The 22,198-nt window shown below is 40.2% G+C and overlaps 1 protein-coding gene across 2 annotated transcripts in view; it reads right to left on the bottom strand.

Moving 5' to 3' along the window:
- The window catches only part of DIDO1 (death inducer-obliterator 1), a 56,352-nt gene extending 35,328 nt beyond the window's left edge, over window positions 1-21,024 (bottom strand). Inside the window, exons 1-5 of one of the 2 annotated variants that reach the window (XM_075721236.1) lie at window positions 21,000-21,024; window positions 6,327-6,528; window positions 4,009-4,119; window positions 2,814-3,729; window positions 2,173-2,491 (exon numbers count right to left, since the gene is read on the bottom strand). In XM_075721236.1, the coding sequence (XP_075577351.1) occupies window positions 2,173-2,491; window positions 2,814-3,729; window positions 4,009-4,119; window positions 6,327-6,423 (1,443 nt within the window). In that variant the 5' untranslated portion in view covers window positions 6,424-6,528; window positions 21,000-21,024. Of the gene's footprint in view, window positions 1-2,172; window positions 2,492-2,813; window positions 3,730-4,008; window positions 4,120-6,326; window positions 6,529-8,187; window positions 8,234-20,999 lie in introns of those variants that run through there. The other variant, XM_075721235.1, reaches the window with a different exon arrangement.
- Between the last annotated feature and the right edge of the window lie 1,174 nt (window positions 21,025-22,198).

Raw genomic sequence — 22,198 nt, 5'->3', positions numbered from 1 at the left:
AACTGACCTAACACTCAGAACTACTGTAGCTCTAGACAGCTCTATCAATAAACTGCAATTTGTAATTACCAAAAGTAAGTTTTTCAGAAATAGTTCCAGTTAAAATTATTATTATTTACACAGTGTAGCTTATTTTTCCCCAATCTAAAGTCAGTAAGACAGCATTATCTGCTGCAGTCTGATAAAACCTGGGTTTGGGAATCTTCCCATAAAAATTAAGCTTATGCTTTAGAATACTTTTCCATCACGTACCCACTTAACTATGAAGTACAAGAAAGAAGTAATCATGTTCCCTAAGCAGCACCTCAGACTTTGATTAACTGAGCTGTCATTTCTAATTAAGGGCTTTTACTCAGATGATGACAACTTTCAGTGTTCATGTCTGTACTTACAAAATTTCTAGTGGTTTTAATCACAAACCAAAACCCTACAGCTGCAGGTGCTTATGGACAGCAACAAAAAGGAGTCTTTCTCAAAGTGCTTAGAATACTGGTGTAAGAGAACAGATAAACTGAATAATTAGACTGTTCAGTCACCATACCACAGAGTGATTTCAGCACATCAACACATGAAATAGCTGTGATCTTTTTGCCTAGAATGGGCAGGGAATGCTGCAGCGAGAGAGCTGTGCTTGTTTATAGAAGCCACAGAGGGGTCTGAACCGAGGTACCAGGGACAGCATAGGCTAAACCACAGACTTGACGATTCAGATCTCTCAAAATGTGGTACCGCCTGGACAAACACAAATAGAGCAGTTCCGTTCCATTTCCAAATGCCAAAAGAATACCTAAAATATTAGCAGTTCTTCCATAAAAGGCAAAGAATTAATGATACTCATGGTTTTCTTTCACTAAAGGAGAGATGCCTAAAACATTTAAGTAACTTGTTAGCATGCTAATATCAAAGACTAACTGGTGATACTCGGAAGCAGAACTTAAAATTAATACCAACGCTGTCAGTGAAATGTAGACCAACATCATCAGAAGTGGACTCTCAAAAGTGTTTGTGTGTACAAAGTACAAATGTATTTGAAACTATTTGAAAGCATTTTTGAGAGAAATACTGTTTTCTACATATTTATCTTAAAATAGTAAATATTTATACATTAAGCTCAAACTGTTCTGATCAATACATTAAGCTCACCATGCTGATATGGATAGCTCTGCTATTTAAATTGACTAAAAGCGTGGGGGGGTGTTCCATAAACATTTTGTAGAAAATGGACTACAACAGAAAGATTCCTCCAGAGAGACACTTATACTCAAACTTGTAATACTTTCTCAAGGGATGATTTCAAAGTTTAAAGATTAGGTGTCAAAGAACAAATTCATACAGAAAAAAATATGAATAGCTGTCGCATTCTAACAGCAAATACACTAAACATGCTCTTCAAGGCATGGCAAGAAGAAAAGGAAGATGTTCAAGACGTTGGCATTACTACAGTAGCTTAGGCGGTACAAAGACAACCACCATAGCATGAAGTTTTTAAATTTGTGTACCTTTTGCTGAAGAAGCTTCTTTGCCTGTATTTTGCACTGGGCATGGAACTTGCTATTACAAAATTTAAGCGTCTTTCGTATTTTATGTCAGAATTTGCAGTAATTCCAAATACACATTTTTACATTAAAAAAAGGCAGTATAAAACTATTCTCTATGTACTGGTAACTTGAAAAAGCATCAGGACAAAAATCAGAACTTCAAAGACTAATTGGAAATACAGAGGAAGTACAGCTGGAATTAACTCCAACAAACACTTCTCAATGTTAAGTAAAAAGTTTCACTGTCATTGAAAGTGTCCAAGATCGTTTGATATTATTTCAAAGCCAGTATAAACCAGTCCCAAATTCTAGTATTTTTATTAAAAGAACACATTATTTGACTTCCAAAACAGTATTTATAAAGGGCAGAATACCACAAAGCATGTAGTGTGGCATTTCCTTACACCTACATAAAACTTTCAAATTCCCCGCTTCAAAATAACACTTTCTTAGTTTTAGTTTCTGTACTGATAGAACTATGGACAGACTTCTGCTAAACAGTAATATTTAGCAGGTTGTTCAGCTTCATATTTAGCTTTAAAGAAAACAAGTCACATTTACAGCTGTACAAGTAAGCCATTGTCTCAATGTACTCAGTGAAACACAAAAAATAAGAAGCAATTAAAATACTTACAGGTTGAAATATCTTTAGTTTTTTCTTCCCACTTGGATTTGCAGCTTTTTCAATCCTACCCTTGATCCCTTGGTCCTCAACAGATTTTTGTTCGATTGTTCCTATGCTTGTGAATTCTGTGCCATCCACATTTACTTGCCCTGCTTTAGCTTCCTGCTGGTCTATTTCTGAAACAGGCTCATCCTGTCCCTGTAGAATGGTGCAGTTTGGACAGATATAGTCCTCACCATTCCTTTCCAGCAATCGCCCTCGAGCCTCAGAAATACCCACACAGTCACCATGAAACCATTCCTCACATCTATCACAACAAATCATAAACCTGAAAAGAAAAAACACAAAAACACCAAGGAACAGTAAAACACTGTGAAATGAAGAGACAGTTAATGCTCAACAGATATTTCAAGCAGCAGATCTTAAGTACGCCACTAAAGTACCAGTATACTGTTCTGCCTCCCTGTTCATTTCTGTATTCATTTATCCCCTCTTTTAAGTATTTGTTATAAATTCTCCCCCAAACTTCAAAACAAACCCAACAGTCCATTTACATATACTCAAAAAGTAAGCATTAGCATTTGGTTTAATTTTTCATCACAAAAATTCCAACTACTTGCACTACATTTTTAGTTGAAAGCTTTGCCTACCTGTTGTTATGAGGCTGCCGACAAATGCAATACAGTGCATTTGGGTCATAAATCTCAGACTCAGGTTTGCTTTTGGGCAGTTCTTCAGGTTCTTCATCTGTGATCCCTTGTGTGCCAAGGGCAGGCTTTACCTCCTTCTGAACCTGAAGATCTTCAGCGTCTTCCTCAGACACAACCACTTGACTTGCAATCTCAGTGCTGTCTGCAGTCTCAGGCTCTTGTTTGACAGACAACTCAGACTCAACTTGTTTTTCAGACTGGACATCACCTGTTTCTGGAGATTCTTGTTCTACATTTTTTTTCCTCATGTGGTTCTGTATATCCTTCAATGTCAGCGGCACAGATTTCTGTTCAACACGTTTCTTTCTTAGTCGATTCTGCAGTTCCTTAAGAGTTAATCCGTCACTATCACTATCAGAAGTATCATCTTCCTCTTCCTCCTCCTCCTCCTCCTCTTCTTCTTCTTCCTCTTTTGTGCGTCTCCTTTTAGAGCCTTTCTGATCCTTACTACTCCTAGTGCTAATCCTCCGAGTTGCAGGTTTTGTATCTGGAGTGCTCTCAACGCTATCTTCTGAAGCAGTTTCAGCATCTGTAGCTGGACAGGATGCTGGTTCACTTGAATCTTCCAGAGCAGTAGGAGCACTCCTCCTTCCTCTGCGTCTTACTGTGGTAAGAAATTCTTCCACTCTTTCCGTTCGCTTTGGTTGCCGTCCACTACGCCTGAGGTTTAAGCTTTGTTGCTGCTGTTGTGGCTGTTGTTCACTAGAGTCCACTAGATCAACATCTCCTACACCTTCTCGCTTAGCAATTGTAGTCCTTCGAAATCCCCAGGTCTTCCTGAACTCTTTACTTGTAGGCTTGATAGTTTTTTGTTCCTCCTCATTGCTTTGGTCACCTTTCTCATCCAAAACTGATGCTAAAAACAAGGGAACAGTTATTAAACTGGTGGTGAAGGAAAATGTTTTTCCTTAAAAGTTTTTTTTCAACAGTATTATTTTCTTTGTAATAATTTATATATCTCCACCTCATTTTATGACCCTGAAAACAGATAAAATGCTTTCTTGTGAATATGTGCCAACATAATCCAGCTGTTACAAACTCTTCTGTTATTTAAAAATATACAAATATACACACACACATACACAATGGACAAATGAGCATATTTTCTGCTCCATTTAAAAGGAGGAAATCTTACCAGGAGAACTATTTTCCATGTTGTCAGTATTAGATTCAGATTCTAATGGCACTGGCTGTGAACTTACAGCTTGTTCCATAGCACGGACACCAGTGTCTCCACCCTGAAATGCTGAAAAAAACCCCATGAGGTTAAAAACTCAGATTCAAAAATATTCATAGCCTAAGTAATTATTAAATATTCTGATGTAACCTCATTATGTTATTGTAACAAATAAACTTGAATTTCAAGCCACTAATAGTCACTGAGTATCAACAAAAAGTTGACTGAACTCCTTCAAAGATGAAGTACTAATATATGGGTTTGGACACTATACTGATGTATTTTATTAAATAGCCTTAGGATTTCTGGTATTTCTCAAAAAATCCTTTCATGGTACGAACCTATTCCCTGGGGTTTGTCTGGGGAAAAACCTATAGCAGTTCCACTCCTTACATGGACACAGGAACCATGCGCGCACCAGTGTGAAAGACCATGGTGCAGAACAAGGAGTCATCCAAACAGTACAGACACAGCTACTGTTTTAAAGGTGAGGATGGTATTTGATATGAATAACATTTTCTAGCAGAAAGGACTGCTGATTGTCTGCAGCAGGATAAGAAACAAGGTAGAAACAACAGCCAGTTTAAGGAAATTCAAAGCTACTGATGTTTAGATAATACAGGGTTAGCCAAAGAATGGTAAGGTTTTAGATTTTAAGTGAAATGTAAAACCAGAGAAATATCCTAGTCTTCCCTGTCAAAATAAACTTGGTCTGTATCTTGTCTATTAAATAGTTTAGCTGCTGTTTTTAAGTTGTTTCAGAAACACTGATGGATATTCAGGATAAAGCAACAGACTTTCCCCTCATTTCTCTAACCAGGTTTATTGGTCAAGAAGAAATTATGAAGAAAAGAAATAAAAATCTTCTCAAGCATCTCGGGGGTGGGGGGGGGGGGGGGGGGGGGTTGGGGGAAATCTGCATTGAATGAAACTTGAGAAAGGCTGCTCCTTGACATGGTTATTTACAAAAGGTTTTCAGCCTATACGATCTACCAGAATGACACACACACACACAAAAAAAAAAGATTCAGCAAAGAACCTGCAACTATTACAGATGGAGCCGGGGGGTGGGGGGGGAATCTGTGCTGACAACCAGGATCACTTTTTTCTCAAAAGTCTTTTCCAGCATATTAGGATACTCTCTTACTTGAGGAGACAGAAGCAAACGAGAGAAATAAAACTAAGATCTGAGACGGCATTTTGAGTAACTCAGGAATAACCTGGTTTGAACAAGTATTAAAGTTAGTATTATGTCATTGTGCAATGTTTTAAATGAGTTGCATGCCATGTAAATGCTCTCCTAAATGAATGCAGAAACTATGTTTTGCAGTCATGGCAATTACATTGCTCATGTGAAACTGTAATATGCAGCAGTAAGTATACCTCAATGAATTGGGTAAACAGAAACAGCACTTGCAAAACAAGAAGAAACACCCCCAACACTCTCCCAAGAATGTTTTTGGAGTGTATTCTTTGCTCAAGAATTGCGCAGGTAAGCCAAAAGGGAACATTAACAGAATTCCTAAATACCAGTACTCGCTGTACATATTACAGCTACAAGTTTTCAGAGGCATCCTTCAGTAAGCTTTTCCCAATCTTGCAGTATACACTGATGATAAATGCCTCATTTCATATACTGCATCAGTTGCATTACTGTTCTGCCTTATCAAACACGATCTCTCTATAGTGCAACTCCTCTGCTTTCTAGTATTATATTTAACAGTGCTACAACAGAAACGTAACTGTCAATGCTATGGAAACATAAACATCCATGCAGATACATTAAAAAAATTAACACTTAAGTTGTAACTTAAGAGTCATTTCAGTGAGATGCTAGAAATGTTGCTGTAAAATCAGCAGACTCCAGAACATCAATTTAAGTAGTAGCTGATTACTTTTAACATCACAGCCAGGATAAAAAGTGAATTTTAAGCCTGTAGTACGCAGGTAAAAAGCGAAAACTGCTTCAATCCAATATGAAATGCCATTAAGTTCCCCCATTAAAAAAAAAAAAAAAATCACTGTAACTTTAAAAAGTTTTTTAAAAAACACCACTAAAATTATATTCACACCAGAAAAAGGCTGCAATGGAAGTAAGTGAACAAGTCAGAAGAGTTAGTTTACATCTAAACAAAGATGAAGAAGTTGGAAGAACACCTTGGAAGATGACGAAATGTTAAAAGCTACAAGCAGAGGTAATTCAAATTCTGAGATTTAAATTCCAGATAAAATGTAAAGAAATAAGAAGTCTCTTCAGTGTCCTCTATATGCTTTACCTGACACAGCATTAGAGGTTCGAATGGTTTCTCCCTGCAGAGCTGAATGAAAAGGAGAGCCAGAGGAGGGCAGCAAAGGATCAGAGTCATTCAGCATTATCCATCCAGCACATGCTGAATTTCCTGACTCAGAAGTGCCGGACTGAGTCTCTGAGTTGTCAGCAGGACCAAATACTGTCAATCCTCCTTCTCCTGTTGGCTCCTGGTGGCGGGGGGAGGAAGGGAAAAAAAAAAAAAAAAGAGAAGACAAAATAAGGCACTGATATATTTATGAACTTATCTTACTGCTGTTTACATAAACTTGGAACTGTTTTGCCTCTATTGCATTATAAAGCAAATTCTGTTATTTTGCCTTCTTGAGAGTTTTCGACTTTCAGAAAGACACCGAAACTGGAAAAAAGGTCAAAGTAAAGCAATACCACCGCCACCACTTACCAACAGTTGAGACCTTTGAAATAAATACAAAATATGACTGTACTCTCATCCATTCATTTAGATCCCACTAAGACTTCCAGAACAGTAACAAACTGTAATCAACAGATCTATTCCATTTACAGTATTTAAAAGCATTCTGAGAGTGAAATTTAGTAAGCGTATATTGTGCAATGAAAACGCAGTAATGCTTTTAAACTCCATCAGCATGCCCAATGTTACAGTAGGGAAGATTTAGCAGTTTGTACTAAATTTCATCACGACATCTGCAGCTTTGAGGATTTAAATCCAAGTGGCTACTCAGTGGTTTCACAAAGTGGGATAACAAAAAATTATAGTTGAGCTTCAGAATTAAGGAATATTCCTTATCACTGTCCCTTTCACTAATAAGGTTCACAATATAGAAAATTTCAGAAACTTTATTTCAAGGACAGCAGATTACATCAATAACAACACATTTTTCCAAAAAATTAACCCTTGGAAAATCTCAAAGCCACCGGGCATTCATTTAAATCATCTGAACAACTGTTTAGTCCAGGGGGCCCAATTCACATGCAGAACGGCAATGGAACATCAACGCTGCTGACTACTTGCTTCTGAGCACCTGAGCTTGAAAATCAGTAGGAAATGCCTGCATTTAACCCAAAGTAGTCTACCAAACTAGAAGAACACTGGAAAAGAATTTGGGAGGAAAAGGAAGACCAGAGAGACAGGATAGAAAAAGTCACTTTTAACTGGCCTATAAAAGAAATTAGTGAAGACAAAACAACAATACTGGACACATTATTCTGTGTCAGCATTCTGCAATTAAAGATGCAGGGGAACTGCCACAGTTGGTGTAGGAAATAACTAAAACATTAATAATTCTTTCAAAGGAGTAAAAACTGATTGTTAACACTCCAGGTTGGGAGACATACAAATTTAAGAACAGATTAGATAATCCTTCATAGACATGCCATTACATAGTCTGACTTTTCTTTTTAAAGAACACGTAATTTTTTTTCAAATCTCTCAAGCCCCCAACTCTTAAAGCATCTTTGCTGTTTAGAAACACTTTTTACTTCCTAAGCAATGATCATCCCTAGGTGTTCTCCAATGCCATGCCACCATCCCAAAAATAAGGACAGGGGAAAAGACAAACCCCTTCCCAAATCTGATTTTCATCAGTGGATCACTTTATTATTTCATGAACAACAAATCTCAAACCTGTGGCAAAGCAGAATTAGGAAAGAAACATGAGTATGTAGCTAGATCCACATCAGTATTTCCTTCCCCTGTACCTTCTCTATACAGGATTATGTACATTATCTATATTCTTTCCCTTGGCCAACTATTCCCACTCCAAAAGTAGGAGAAAAAATTAAAAAAAAAAAAGAGAGAATAAACTAATTTTAAAGTCCCTAGTGCTATATCTCATGGCATTGAATACCTGCTCTAATATGTATTTTGCTCCATTGTCTGAATCAGTGTTTATATCCAGGAAGTCAGTCACTGATGGCTGAAGACAGTCTGAGCTTAAAGTGCCTTCTTCCACGCTGTTGTTCTGTAATAACCTTTCAATCTCCCTGTTCAGAATCTCCAACTCATCACACATCACGCAATTTTTAAGTGATATGCCTAAAGGAAGAGGGAAAGTCAGCTAATCACTTCTTGTTCAACTCTAAGATTAAACTATGAAACAAACTATGCCTCTAGAACATGAAAAAAGTGCATCCTATTTGAATAATTTATCCGGTAACATACTAAAATTGTCTAAAGGATTGTCTTCACAGTGCACAATTACGTATCTGTGCCTTCAAGGGCCCGTGTGCAACACGCTCTTTACAATTACGTGTGAGCCACAGAGCCGAGACCAGTAAAGCATTCCAAAAACGGAATCGGCATCCTCTCGTCTTAGGAGACCTTCTGGCTCGTTGAACGTAATACATTTTACAGTGTTAGTCATACCCCACCCAGTGGCACAGCTGCACAGTCTACAGCTCCAATTTATGAAACAGCATTTTTAACACAAATAATAATTGAAAACTAAGAGATTCTATGCAAGAATCACACTTCTTTTTGCATTAGCAGATGTTACCTCATTATTATTACCTGTATTATTACCTCAATTACCTATAGGAAAAGACTTTAACAGAACTGCAATTTTAAAATAATTTCAAATTTGAGACTTATAAAAATTCAGCACACTTAAAACAGTAAAATTGCAGACCCCTTACATTTGCTGTAAAATGCTTGGTTGATTCTTATTACTCCTTAGTATCTCTATTTTTTCCTCTCCCCATTTGGTCCAAATCATTTTTCATGAAAAACAGAGTAAGTTTCAAACTTATTTTACAGGAATCTGCTCTTGTAGAACTGCATCTTAATACAGGTTAAACTTAAAATGTCTAAAAGAAGCTTAGAAATCAAATATTATCATAACATAAAAGCACAAAGCCTTAACTCACAATTACACTTTTAAACCTAGCAAGCCTGCTGGCACGTCTAAGCAAACAGTTCTACTAACTGCCTGCAAAAATATTTACTACAACATAAGGCAACTTTGGAAGTCTTCAAATATCTGTTTCTCTTCCCAATTCAGTATGATTTTTTGTTCATTTTGTTCTGTTTGTTCTCAAGTTAACTATTTGATTGCAGTTGAGATACTGACAGAAATGTAAACTGAAACAGCAAACCGGTGATCTTGTTTTAAAGGAACGGAACATCCTTGATCAACTTAATCTTATTCCTCCTAATACCGTACATCAATCACACTACTGAAACTGGAAGTTTTAGCTGGAAACTAAAAATTATTGTAGTTCCCCCAATAGACAATTCCCATCACCATCATCCTGTATTTCTGCCACATCTCCTTTAGAATGGATATTATGTACCTCTGAAAAATTTGAGGCAAGAATGTCTATAAATGATGGGACAGAACAGCAAAATAATGTTAATAACCACCATGGATACTGCTGCTTATTCAAAAAGTCCTCTGGTTTTGCTTAGGTCAACAACTTCTGTGATAAGCAATCTCCACTGTGAAAGTGCGTAAGCTTTTAAGACCAACTATAAAGTTAAAAACACAAATCAAGAGTTTCTTAAAGGAAAAATCTCTTTTCCCTTCACAGATGAAGTAAGTGTTGCCAATGCAAACCCCAGGTTGAGTTAAATGGTTACGTAACATGCACAGCAGGTCCTCATTAAACAAGGGCTTCACAGTGCTTATTAAATCCATGTTTATGGACTACAAAGGACAAAGTACAACTCTAACACTACTTGGGCTGCTACTGTCTGGCTCCCTTCTCCCGTGCTGCTACATGGTCTACGCCACATCCACCCACACGCCTCTGCCCCAGAAAGTCATCCGACTCCTCAGGAAACACTCAGCTTATGAATCCAGCAGAAAGCCAACCCGCAAGGACCGATCCAAAAAGGTAAACACAAAAACCCCCCCCGAACATCAGAACTAGTGTAAAGACATGCAAGAACAGGGATGGAGAACACGATCCCCTTAAGCAGGCTGAGCTGGTGTAGCACCTTGCTATCCCATTCAACACGTGCACGCCATCGCCCACGCAGCAAGCGCTCATCAATCTTAGCCAGCAGGATTTCCTTAACTCCCCCTCAGTCCAGACTCTGGTTTAAGCTTGCAAACTGTAATAATGTGAGCATTCCAGTGAAACAGAACAGTCACTGATCTGAAAGTGGGAGCATAAAGCTGATGCACAGTATCTTGAGAAAGAATATTCAGCCAAGAAAACGTTTAGTTTTTTCCTCCCCCATTAGCTTGCAGGTAAAATGTTCCAGTTTTCCCAAAACAAGTTAGGCACTTGAATTCATTCTGGACTTAAAATCCAGAAGCAATTGAAGCACAAAAGTATCCTACCCTAGAAAACCCACAAAACTGTCACAAGCTTTTAATTTCAATTTGGTCAACTATTTTCAAGCAGTGACAAACCCAAAAACACAGGGCTGCCCACTCTGTGGGACTACAGAAGTCACCAGTCACATTCAGCATCCCTGTGGATTCTCTAACTACTGCACACCTGTGTGTTTTTCAGTATACACGGCCTGAAGAAATTCCAGAGCAGTATCAGCAGCCAGTCTAACAAGAAAGACAAAAGATACTCCCAAATTCTAAATCCTGTTACTGCAATACCACTTGTTCACATGCAATATGTATTAAAAAATCTATCCTCCAACACACCTTCACTAAACAACAAAAAAAAAAGAGGAAGCTTGTAATCTCACTCCACTTTTCTGTAAATACATTATCCCTCTTGCATTCAGAGAAAACCTCAAAACCTCAAGAAAAGCATACTGCTATCTACTGCCATCTTTGTAACCAAGTTTACAAATCTCAGGCAAAAAGGGAGAGAGACTACCTAGGGCAGTAACGCAGATCTGAGAGGTGTTCACGGCAGCACAGGCAGCTTCAAGACACCTGCATCTGCTGATGCTGGCTTCATTAAGCCCTTTTTAAGATGCCTCAATATAACACCTTAACCTGATCATGAGAGAGCAAAGCTTTTAAAGAACACCAACATTTCCTCATCTTTTTGTGTCTATATTTTTAGAGGCTAATTAAAAGAATTACCAACAAACACCACATTCAGATCAGTATTTCCACTTTGACTTTTCTCTCATTTCCCTGAAGAGGTAAAAAACATTCAGTGGGTTCACTGAGTGCATAAAGATTTTGTCTTTTCTAGAACTTACCATTTTAACTGCATTAAGAATTCCCTGCCTCAGTTAACTGGGAAGACTTCACTCTAAAAAAGGATCTTGAAAGACAGCTTAGTAATAAAACCTTTAACATGAACTAAAAAAAACCCAAAAGAACTAACTTAATTTGTCCTTTATCTGAGGACTTATATATATTAAAAAAAAAAACCAACCTATGTCAGAATTCAGGTTAAATTCTTCAGTTTCAGCTTACTAGCTATGTTATTTAGTTTTCCAAGGAATCTATATGAAACACTAGTAATCCTTATCCTCTCATTAATGTGAATCCTCACTGTCAACAGCTAGATGACAAAATATGCTGCACCTTATTGCATGTTCTTGCATGTCAGCACTCTCCAGTACTCAGCCAATTTGCTGTCATCTGCACAAATTCTGGTATCTCATTATTTAGAAGTTATACAAGCACCTTGCATGAATACTTTAGTCCAAATGATTAATATCTGGCACCTATTAGTTCTCTTATTCCCTACTCACCCTAAGAACTCTATGTCTTTGATTTCTGAAAGATCTCACACATACTCACCCCTACACAAGCATCCAAGAAAGCAAGGTTCACCTCATATTTAAGACTTGAGATAGACCCTAGTACCTGCAGGAGTTGTTTCAGTGCAACCTGTTACCTAACTAACGTTTACATGTACTGTGACAGAGCAACAAAGCCCCCCCCCCCCTTTTTTTTTAAAAAAGTCTTCATATTGAAGCTCCAGTTAATGTTTTAGATACATTACAGAAATTCAATGGCCAGGGCACAAGGACAGGACAGAAATCTCAAACAACCACAATGGCCAATATAAAGTTCAGCAACTTTCTGAAAACCAGTGAGAAGACAGAAGACTGTTTGCATCTGCAAATAAATTCAAAGCATTGGAGTCTTATACCTGCTGGCTTTTAAAAGCAGGTATAACGTGCCAGTGACCAGTTTCACCTCCACGTCCTGACACAAATCAAGTCTGTGCCAGTACTGAAGATACTAGCTTCAATTAGAATGACTTGTAACTGGCCTCTAGTTATATTTTTCTGTGAGTTTCTTCAGAATTAGGTGGCTTGACATGCAAGGTATTTGGCTAGAACCAAAATATCCAGGATAGGTTTCTTAAGTATCAAAGAAACTGCAAGATGTTATGAACAGGAGAGAAAGCATCCTTTCCAGAATGATGTATTTCCAGTCACAAACTGACACTAGTTGCTTATTTTATTCACTGTAAAAGAGGCACTGGGCTTGGCCTATGCCTCCTTTAAGTATTAAAAAATTCCCAATCAGCAAATATATTAATATCACATGAGGAAAAAAGAATATTGTCTGAGAAGTCATATAAGGACATAATTTCTAATGTAAATAAGTGTTGGAATGGCTTAGTTGGTGCCACTCCCGCTCAGAAGACTGATGCCACTGAAAATTACTTTGCATCCCTACTTGTCAAAGATGACATCTGGGAAACCTGCACTCTTTTCTACTAAGCAGCAGCAAAATTAATCCCTTGCATCAACAAGCATTACAAAAGCAGCCCTAAGGAAGTCAGTAGGGCAAAACCTACTTTGTACATAAATGAGCAGTTCCATTCAGACCACGGACAAAAGGTACAACCCACTGACCCCTAAGAACAGCAGAAACAGCTTCTGCGCTAGCACTGGAAAAAGCCACATACACGCAGGGCTGCAGTGCAGTTCCCTCCATCTGCTCGTCCATGAAAGATGCAAGAGCAGACTACTTACAGGAGAAACAACAGAAAATCAGATGACCAAGTACAATTAGTATATGGTCTTTTATTTTCATATAAAATGTATCCACTGCTTACTGATTTAAGTATCTTCCTTCCAAAAGAAGGAAAAGACCTTTCAAAGAGTTCTGAAATGGAAATGTTGTGACAAGAGAGAAGCAATGAGAGTTGAAGAATGAGAGAGGCAGCAGTCATAAGGCTCAAGTCTGGATATGGGGAGATGTTAAGAAAATTGTTGTGACCCCAGACTCCTCCCCTGCACCCCAAATAATTTACTATCCCACTACTTGACTGCTACAGACAAGCTGCAGCTCAAGGTCAGAAGTCCAGATATCGCTGGTAAATATAAAGATTTCATGCCAGAAGAACTTTACATTTGAAAGATCATGTTAAAAATAAAATTTGCATAAAATCAAAGTATTTCAATGCTTATAGTTAGACTTAGAAGAATAAAAACAAAGAGAAATAATGCTTTGCTGGCTATTGTTAATCCCACTAAATTAATTCCAAGATTATAGACAAACCTACCGCTTCATATACCTGCAGTAACAACTACTTAATAGTGGCAGTTAATCCCTTTCTATAGTCAAACGATTATTCCCATTTAAAAAATTAACAAGCTTTGAAATTTGCACAGTGCAGCTTCAACAATACGTAATTCATTAACACAGCCATGTTCCTCAGAAATACCCCGTCCTAATTTAAGAAATGTGTACTCTTCTTAAATGCTGCATGAAGCAGTAATAGTTATAGGCAAACATAAGCAGTGCTATATAGCCAGATTAGGACAAAGTATCACCAATATCTAGTTTTAAGGCAGCTTTTAGTATCACAACAGTATTTTAACCCCACATGCACGTAACACAACACTATTAATTTGTCAGGGATGGCACCACTGACACCTACAATACAGTCTCAGACCACACCCGTCCATTCAGACCTGCTGCTTCTTCCCTCACCTCCTCATCTCCTCATCTCCCTTTACAAAGACAGGGTCTAGTACTTGTAAAGCCTCGGTTTTCAGTGTTGGGTAGTACCCCATCTAAGTTCCTACCAAAAGTAATGGAAGAGAACTGACTCAACTAGCATGGGAGATCAGGCTGCCCCAGGACAGAAATGGCCGCACCGGAGGACACAGAGTCTGACCCTTGGAAGATGGTGGCAGTGTGTGATGGTACCCATACCACAGCAGCCTCCGATGTGATGGGAAAGCTCCCATGAGACACCTTAGCACACCAATGTGATCAGATCTCCCGGGGTGGGAGGAAGAAAGAAAGAAAGAAAAAAAAGAACTAATTCAGAGGCTTCTGCATCTCTGTTGAAACCCCCTTCCTCAGTCTTGCTGACATTTTATCACAGAATCTTTGAAGGTACTTTAAGACCTCACAGTGGTGTGATGTGGATCACAAATAATTCAGTAGTGTCTGTCACTAGCACACTTCTACCATCAGACATGCCTGGAAAACCAGAAAAACCGTTTCAATGAAGTTCTGTGCTTTGCAGACTTCCTCACTTTGAATGCACCTTTTTTGTTTGTTTGGTGTTGAAAAATTACTTCAAATGTCCAAGGTATGGCGCAAAACGCTTGTCCTGTCTTGGTACAGGAAAGCCCGTTAAGTGCACATTTACATGATACCATGTACTACCAATATGCAGTGCTGATGCCAATCACTTAATGGGATTTAAAGTGTAAACTACTGTTTTTTTTTTTAATTTCCAAAGATGCAGAACAAGCGTTCAATTTTCTTCCAGATTTTTCTCTTATGAAAAATGAGACTCAATACGTTTATAAATTTCACAGTATCTTTTTTCCCCTTGAGAAAGGTATTGAAGAAATATTGTTAACTGACAATAAACTTCATAGCAAACCAACTTGACACCTTATTTTTTAAAATAATTAAGCAAATGTATTCATTCCAAGAAGTAAAAGAAATAGCTTCCCTTAAAAACAATTAAATACATTCAATTGGTCTCTGTGCTTGTAATAATAAAGAAGTGAACCTTTCCAAATTAAAATGTCTTTAGTCACCCGTAATTATAAACCCTCTCTACCGTATGTCTGCAACTAATATACACACCATCATGCTTTCTGTGATTTCTGCCAGGCTACTCACTTACCTTACATAAGCCTCATAAGAAGGCCACTGCCTCACATGATGGATAACTGCACGCACGCAGGACAGCGATCCCGCACATGTGCAGTGAATGTGGGACCTCCTGGAAGCGTTGAATTTAATGTGTATGCACAGAATCACGTTACCACGCACCCACAGCAGACTTTAGTGCGCAGCAGCAGTTGGTCAGAAAAGACACTGAGCGACTCCACAGTATGACTTAACTACTACAAGCAAAAACGCATGAAGTAGCTCCCTGGTTTATGCAAAACAAAATATGCACACACTGAAGTTTATTTTCATGTCTTGCAGGCTAGAAAATCATCTCCCCAGGCAAAACATTTTTAAAAAATTCTCATTTCAGATTGCATCATACAGGATCAGAACAGTCAGAAAAAAATAAAGGGAAGAAGGGACGGACCACTCAGTAGGCAGTGCAGCAGAACAAGAACAGCACCAGGTATTACAAGTGTATTTTATTCTGGATGAGCAACAAAAAGCGCTTCTTTGAACCAGAGTGAAATTCCCACACCTAATTCAGCTAAATAGAAATTTCTCACAGAAACATTCAAGGCACTTTAGCAGCAGGCCCACCAGAAATCTGGCAAACATGAAAATTTTATTTAATAACAGACAAGACTACTACACTACAGATGCTCACTATCACAATTGCACAAGTCAGGAATGTTAAGGGGTACAATCCCTGATCAACAGAGCCGTGCTGGCATAAGTGCCTCACGTTGGTGTAATTACACCTGCAAACCTGTACTTTTACCTGTACAAGTCGTTGTGTTTGCAGGGTGGGGTAGCAGGCGCGCACCATCCTGCTGCAGTGGAGTTTGATCAGTGTGTCTGCACACATTGTAAGAAAGCGTTGTCGGTACGCTAGGACAGGCCCTTCCAAGGAGGGAAGCCGTTTATCTCAGGAGGAACCAAGACTCTGAAAATTTACTCAAATTCCTTGAATGAAAAAAGCTACATTAGCAAACAGATTCTAAGATATTTGCGCACCCAGCGCTTTTGCCGCACAGCTCTGTTAGTAGCTGGGGAAGGAACTGTAACTGACAACTGTACCACTGGAACTTCAGTAAAGGTCAAACCTTAACGTAAGGCACTTACACTATGCACATCCTCCAACCTGCAGGCCCGTAACTGTGTGTGATAAACAAAATTCATATTCAGTTTAGTGTTTTCTGCATTTGAGGAAACATTAATTTTAAGAGAAAGAAAAAGTGTTATACCCATGCCATTGGTATTTTCTAGTCCAGAGCTTCATGGGTGCTTAAGACTAGGCAGATACACTCTATTGGCTTACTAACAGACTGACATTTGGGTTTTTTTACTGCTCCTATAATACCTTCTGAAGCCTTTATTCACATTCTTCTGAGTAAGCCAATATATCTGCCCTAACAATGAAAATTTACCCGAAGACAACAAAATAAAATTGAATTTTTTGGTCAGGTTTACTTCTGGCTCTCAGGGTCTGAACAGTATGAGCAAAAATGAGATAGCAAATAGATTTTGCTCATTAAGAAGTTGTGTGCAGAATCGGAAGCAGTGTAAATAGCCCTGCCTTTTTCTTCTTCCCTTTTATACAGATTAAGGAAAAAAAAAAAAGGCAGCTTTCTGTGGTCAAAAACTTAGATTAAAAAACCAAACATAACCACCTCTCTACAAGAAACCTTCTAAAGGTCCCAGTACAAGACAATTTTACAAGCCATGGTCCTAAGTTTAGGCAACAGAAATATGAATTACAAACTCTGACTGTTACTACGTGTTATTCAATATACAATATCTTTGCCATTCCTTTTCCAGCACCTTGAATGAAAATATTTTACAAATACATACTACTTATTTGCCTAATGTGCCATTTCTGCTACTGAACGTGACCTCTTCAGCGGCACTGAAAATACATTTTCAGCAACTGCGCAGGAAACAACATGCTTTGGAAAGGTGATTCACACAACCTGGCGTTCCTCCGCTGAAGTACCTAAAAAATTAGTTCTTCATCATGGCCCTTAGGAACACTCAGCTGTTAACCGAACAGCAACAGTTATTTGGGCCAAGTCCGAGGACCTTACATTTTAACTCTTCAACATCCCACAGCTTGTTTATTTTTAAACATACAAGATTACAATTCTACAACTGTCAAACTGCAGCTTGAATTCTTACACTGTACTTAAAAATTCATCTTCTCAAACAGTTTTACACAAACTAGTAAAGCTGTACAGGCTTTCTGTCAAGTTGGTATTATAACAGTACATAAACTAGTTACACATCCTAAACTATTATATGTAAAAAAATGCTAGTTTTACATTATAATTAAACTATCTGGATCCTCTGGCGTGTCTAGTTATTGTTGTCAGTTGAACTCTGTATACAGAAATGGACGCAAAACAACTACAGGATTATAATTTCTGACCCTATCAGCACAGCTGTTGAAGGAAAAAAAAATTCCTGCGTTTTTACACTTTTTTCCCCTTATTTTGTAAAAAGTGAGCTAAAACATAACATCTGAAATGAGCTATCGTCATTTTTATTCCATCAAGAAGGCTTCATTAAATGAAGTAAAACAGAAATTAATTTCTCCTTCAGAATTTAGTGAAACATGGTAATTACAGCATACTGATTATGTTATTAAAAATGCAGTAAACACAGTTCAGTTCCCAATTCTGATTACGGTTTACTGTGAGAACACACATAATGCACATTTAATCTTTGTGTCTTAGCTCCTTAGCTGGAAACTTGAGATTTTTCTTAACCTCAAAGTCTATCAATGCTTTTGAGACTACCACCATTAGTAACTGTGAAGTATTCACTTATTTAAGAAGCTGTATTAGATAAAAACTTAATAGTAGCACAACCCTCAAAGCATTAACTGTTGACTAAAGATTCTCCTAATGAGGCGAGAGGCTTGACGGCACACAAAAAAGCAATCACTTCTTGCATAAACTAGATACATCTTTCTTATATTAAAATCCTCTCCTTAAATCTCCTACCACTGTCCTACTACTTGTAGCACTACCAGAGACACTGGGCAAAAAAAGTGCACCAGGGAGTAAAACCAGTGCAGATAGACACTACCACTTCTGTGGACTAAAAACCATCTAATCTTACTCCTGCTGAGTACAGTAGCCCCTTCTTCCATTTCTATCAGGTCAATTTTATAAAATCTCAGCCTAACCCCTATAATCCTTGCCCTTCCTCTCCCCATGTAATAATTCTGTAGTTTCAGGCTGTACAGAATTAAAATCCCACAGTTGTAAGTTACAACTACAAAGACAATTACCATCTTAAACCAGGAACAAATAACATAATTACTGCCAGAAAATGTTAGTAGTGAAGCTGGATTAAGTAGAACAAACACTGCCTTTTGATGAGTTCACTAGACACTGAAAAAATATTCATTCCATTTTATTTACTATTCTGGCCTCATCCAATTCTATTACCATTGCTTTTGGGAGTTTCAGGGGGTTTTGGGCACCACTTTTTTTTTTTTTTTAAACTCAAAAGACACCTCTTAGTTATATGAAAAGCACCCTCAGAATCACTGTGTGAATGGTATGTATTATTTTATATTTGAACAGTTTTAAAAATCTGTAAATATTTCAGTGTACATACATTTGCAGCAAAGCAAAAACTTAATTTGCATACCAATAGAAATCAACTAAAATATCCCTTAAAAAAACCAAAACAAACTCTGTAAAAAAACATTATTTAAACACTAGTCTTGAAATCAACGATTATTTGATTTGCAAATCACTGGAGTCATGCAGTCTCAAAGTATGCTGAAGGCTAACATGAGCCTTTTATTCTTCCACTAAAGTGCATTAAAAAACCCTTTATGTTCAATGTTTCTGCAACCATCAAGGGAAAAAAAATTTAAGGCCTAACTGAACAGCTATTTCGAGCGTACTTCTATATTTATTCCTATAGAAAGTTCCAAATGTCAAAGAATGATAACAAGCAGCTGGCATACATAAAAGTGGAGCAGAACCCAAAATATCTATTACAATTAACACAGTATATGCTACACTTGTACAGTAACTACACATTCACATTTTTCATTGACCAGCAATTAAATTGCTTAAACAGCTAGTAAATTTTGTTTGTAGAAGTAACAAGACAGTTGAAGCTAAACCAATTCAAATTACCACTTACAAGAAAACTGTGTAGAACAGAAAGACAAAAAAGCAAATGGTGAAAAAGTTCTGGTAAAATAAAGCAAAATGTAGTTGAATATCAGCTGCCAAAGAATTTACTTTAAAAAGGTTGTGATGATTAAGTATTCAAAAGAGCTATTTCTGAAAAAAAAATCTCAAATTAATTATCCAGGGGAAAAGAAAAAAATTAACCAGGGAAATTAGGAATGCTATATACATCCTTTTGAGTTAAATAAAAGGAATCAGCTTTTTTTGTGTCCCTGAAGTTCCTAGAAGGAAAACATGAAAGGCCATGCAAGAAAAACAGCACGTTACACTGTTCTGAATTACTGAACATACAAACAGCAGGGAGAGTGTAACACACGTACATTTTGTAACACATTAAAAAGATTGTAACGTTCCTTCCGAGTTAAAAGTGACAGGCTAAAACGGTAAGATTTTCTTAACCCGCTACTAAAATATAGCTATCACTTGGAGGTATAAACTGAAAACTAGTTGACTGTATGAAACAAAATTTGGTCACCATCAAAGAATGGCTTCTGCAAGCCAAATGAGCAGCTCCAAACTACTGTCACCTCCAAGAGACAGTATTTAAGTATACTAGCGCAAGGGATGGGGAATGGTTATCGACAGGGAGTTTACTGAATATTTAAAGCCGGCCAACAATTACTACCGTCTAAAAATCCAACCCCTCCTCTTTTCCCCCACTGGGAAGTCACCCGACCGTGATGAAGTTCGGCTCTTCTTGTGCAACTCACCACGGAGCTCACCTCCGCCGCCCAGAGACAACCACCGTCACCTCACGGCAGGGCAGCTTCGGTCCCACCCTCCGCAGCCCCCCGCCCCGGCAGTTTTCGGCTGGGTGTCCGGAGTCCCCGGCGGCGATGAGCACCGCCCCGGCGAGGGGCGAGCCCCGCACCCAGCCACCCACCGGGGCCGCGGCGGAGAACCCCTCGTCCGGTACTAGGGCAACGGTGAAACGGAACGAGAGCGGCGGTTAAAGTCGGTCGTGACGTCACGGAGAAGCTTGCCGGCGTCAGCTTGATTATGACGTCGATCGCCTCAGAGCACAACCGTCCTCTCCTTTTCCCCCCAACATGGAGGAGCCCGCCTTCTAGCCCGCTCCGCCCGGGGAGGGCGTCCTCTCCGCTCCGGCCCAACCACGTTATGAGCTTACGGGGCGGCGGCTTTTAGCTTCCTCCGGGGCCCCCGCATTGAGTCGCCGACCTCCTCTGGAGCCGGGCCAGGCCTCCGGCGTGCCCGCGCCCTGCAGCCGCACCGACGGTCCCCTGAAAACAGGCCGCGCCGCAGCCCCCCCGCCCCCGCCCCGCCGCCCCGGGGTCCCTCCGGCCGCCCTGACCCGCACCACCCGCCCGCCTCCATTTTCTAGTCGAGCCCAAAGGCGTCCAGGCCGGAGGAGGCGGCCGCCCCTTTTCCGCGACCCCCTCCGCCGCGGCGGCGGCCCCGCTCCCTTTCTCCTCCCGTCCCGGTGCTTCTCCGGCTGCCTCCCTCACTCACCGCGGGGAGGGGGTGGGGGGATCTCGCCGCCGCTGCCGAGGGTCTCAGCCGAGCCGCGCCGCCATTTCCTCCTCGCAACCGCTCCGGAGCGCTGGGCGGGGGCGCTCCTCCCCCGCTACCATAGAGACCGACATGGCGGCCAACGGCAGCCTAGAGCGCTCGGCTTTGCGCACGGCCCGCCGGAGGACCTCGGCTGCCGTTGGCCCCGCCCCCGGGCGGCGCGCGCTGCCTGCGGGCAGGGCGCTGGGCGGGAAAGGCGCGGCGGCGGCTGGAGCCCGCCCGCCCTGCGCTGCCGCCCGCCCTGCCGCCGCGCTTCCCCCCGGCGGGAGGGGAGGCCGAGCCCCTCCCCACGCAGCCGTAGCGCCCCGGCTGCCCGCGCAGGCCCCGGCCCCTCGGCTGCCGCACGCTGCCGTCCTGCGGCCGCTGAGGAAAACGGGAGGCGGGCCGCCCCGCTCGCCTCAGGGCTTCCTCTGCAGACCGGTTCTGTGGGATCAGCAACGCCTGCTCCCGGTTTTATCGAAAATACAGGGTGATCTTACCTCACAGGAACTGCATTTTTCTCCATTATTCGTGAGGTTGCAAGTGCCAAAGCAAAACTGCACAGCAGCGGTGCTAAACGCTGTTTCACTTGCAGTGCTTTCTCTCACAGCAGTAAGGCTTTGTCACAGGACTAACATGGCAGAGGAGCTCTGCTGCTTGCAGACCCAGCTGCTCACACCAGCTACGCTCCCCACCTGTGCTTATTCCATTAGGGCTTTGGTTTGCTTTTCCTATTCTACTCCATCTGGTTTAGAAAATCAGATAGATGGCTAATTGATTTTCTATATTGCTATTTGGATTGCTGCAGTAATATTTTTTTCCTCTGGGTCCAGAGCGCTGTGGAAGGGAAGCATTCACTGGATCAGCTCATCCACCGCATGGAGACTTGCCAGTCAACATCCTTCAAAAATGGTTAAGCTACTCAAAAAACCTCTCTCCAGGATCCAAGCCGCTATCAGTAGTTACAGAGAGTTAACTCCCATTTACATGGTTTGTTTCTGCTTTTGTGGTATCAGCAAACAGAAACACCCGCATCTCAGTCACTGAGGGGTCCCCAGGTTTGCAGGACCCACGCGGCCCCGCGAACACTCCCGCCCTGGCCATCTGAAGAGTTTTAGGCAGCTGGAAGGGTGAGGTTTGGTTCTTTGGTTGACCCTGAT

The sequence above is a fragment of the Pelecanus crispus genome, chromosome 14, assembly GCF_030463565.1.
Source record: "Pelecanus crispus isolate bPelCri1 chromosome 14, bPelCri1.pri, whole genome shotgun sequence".
NCBI classification, from domain to species: domain Eukaryota; kingdom Metazoa; phylum Chordata; class Aves; order Pelecaniformes; family Pelecanidae; genus Pelecanus; species Pelecanus crispus.
The sequence above is the reverse complement of the archived record's forward strand: the minus strand, read 5'-3'. Positions and strand labels throughout refer to the sequence as shown.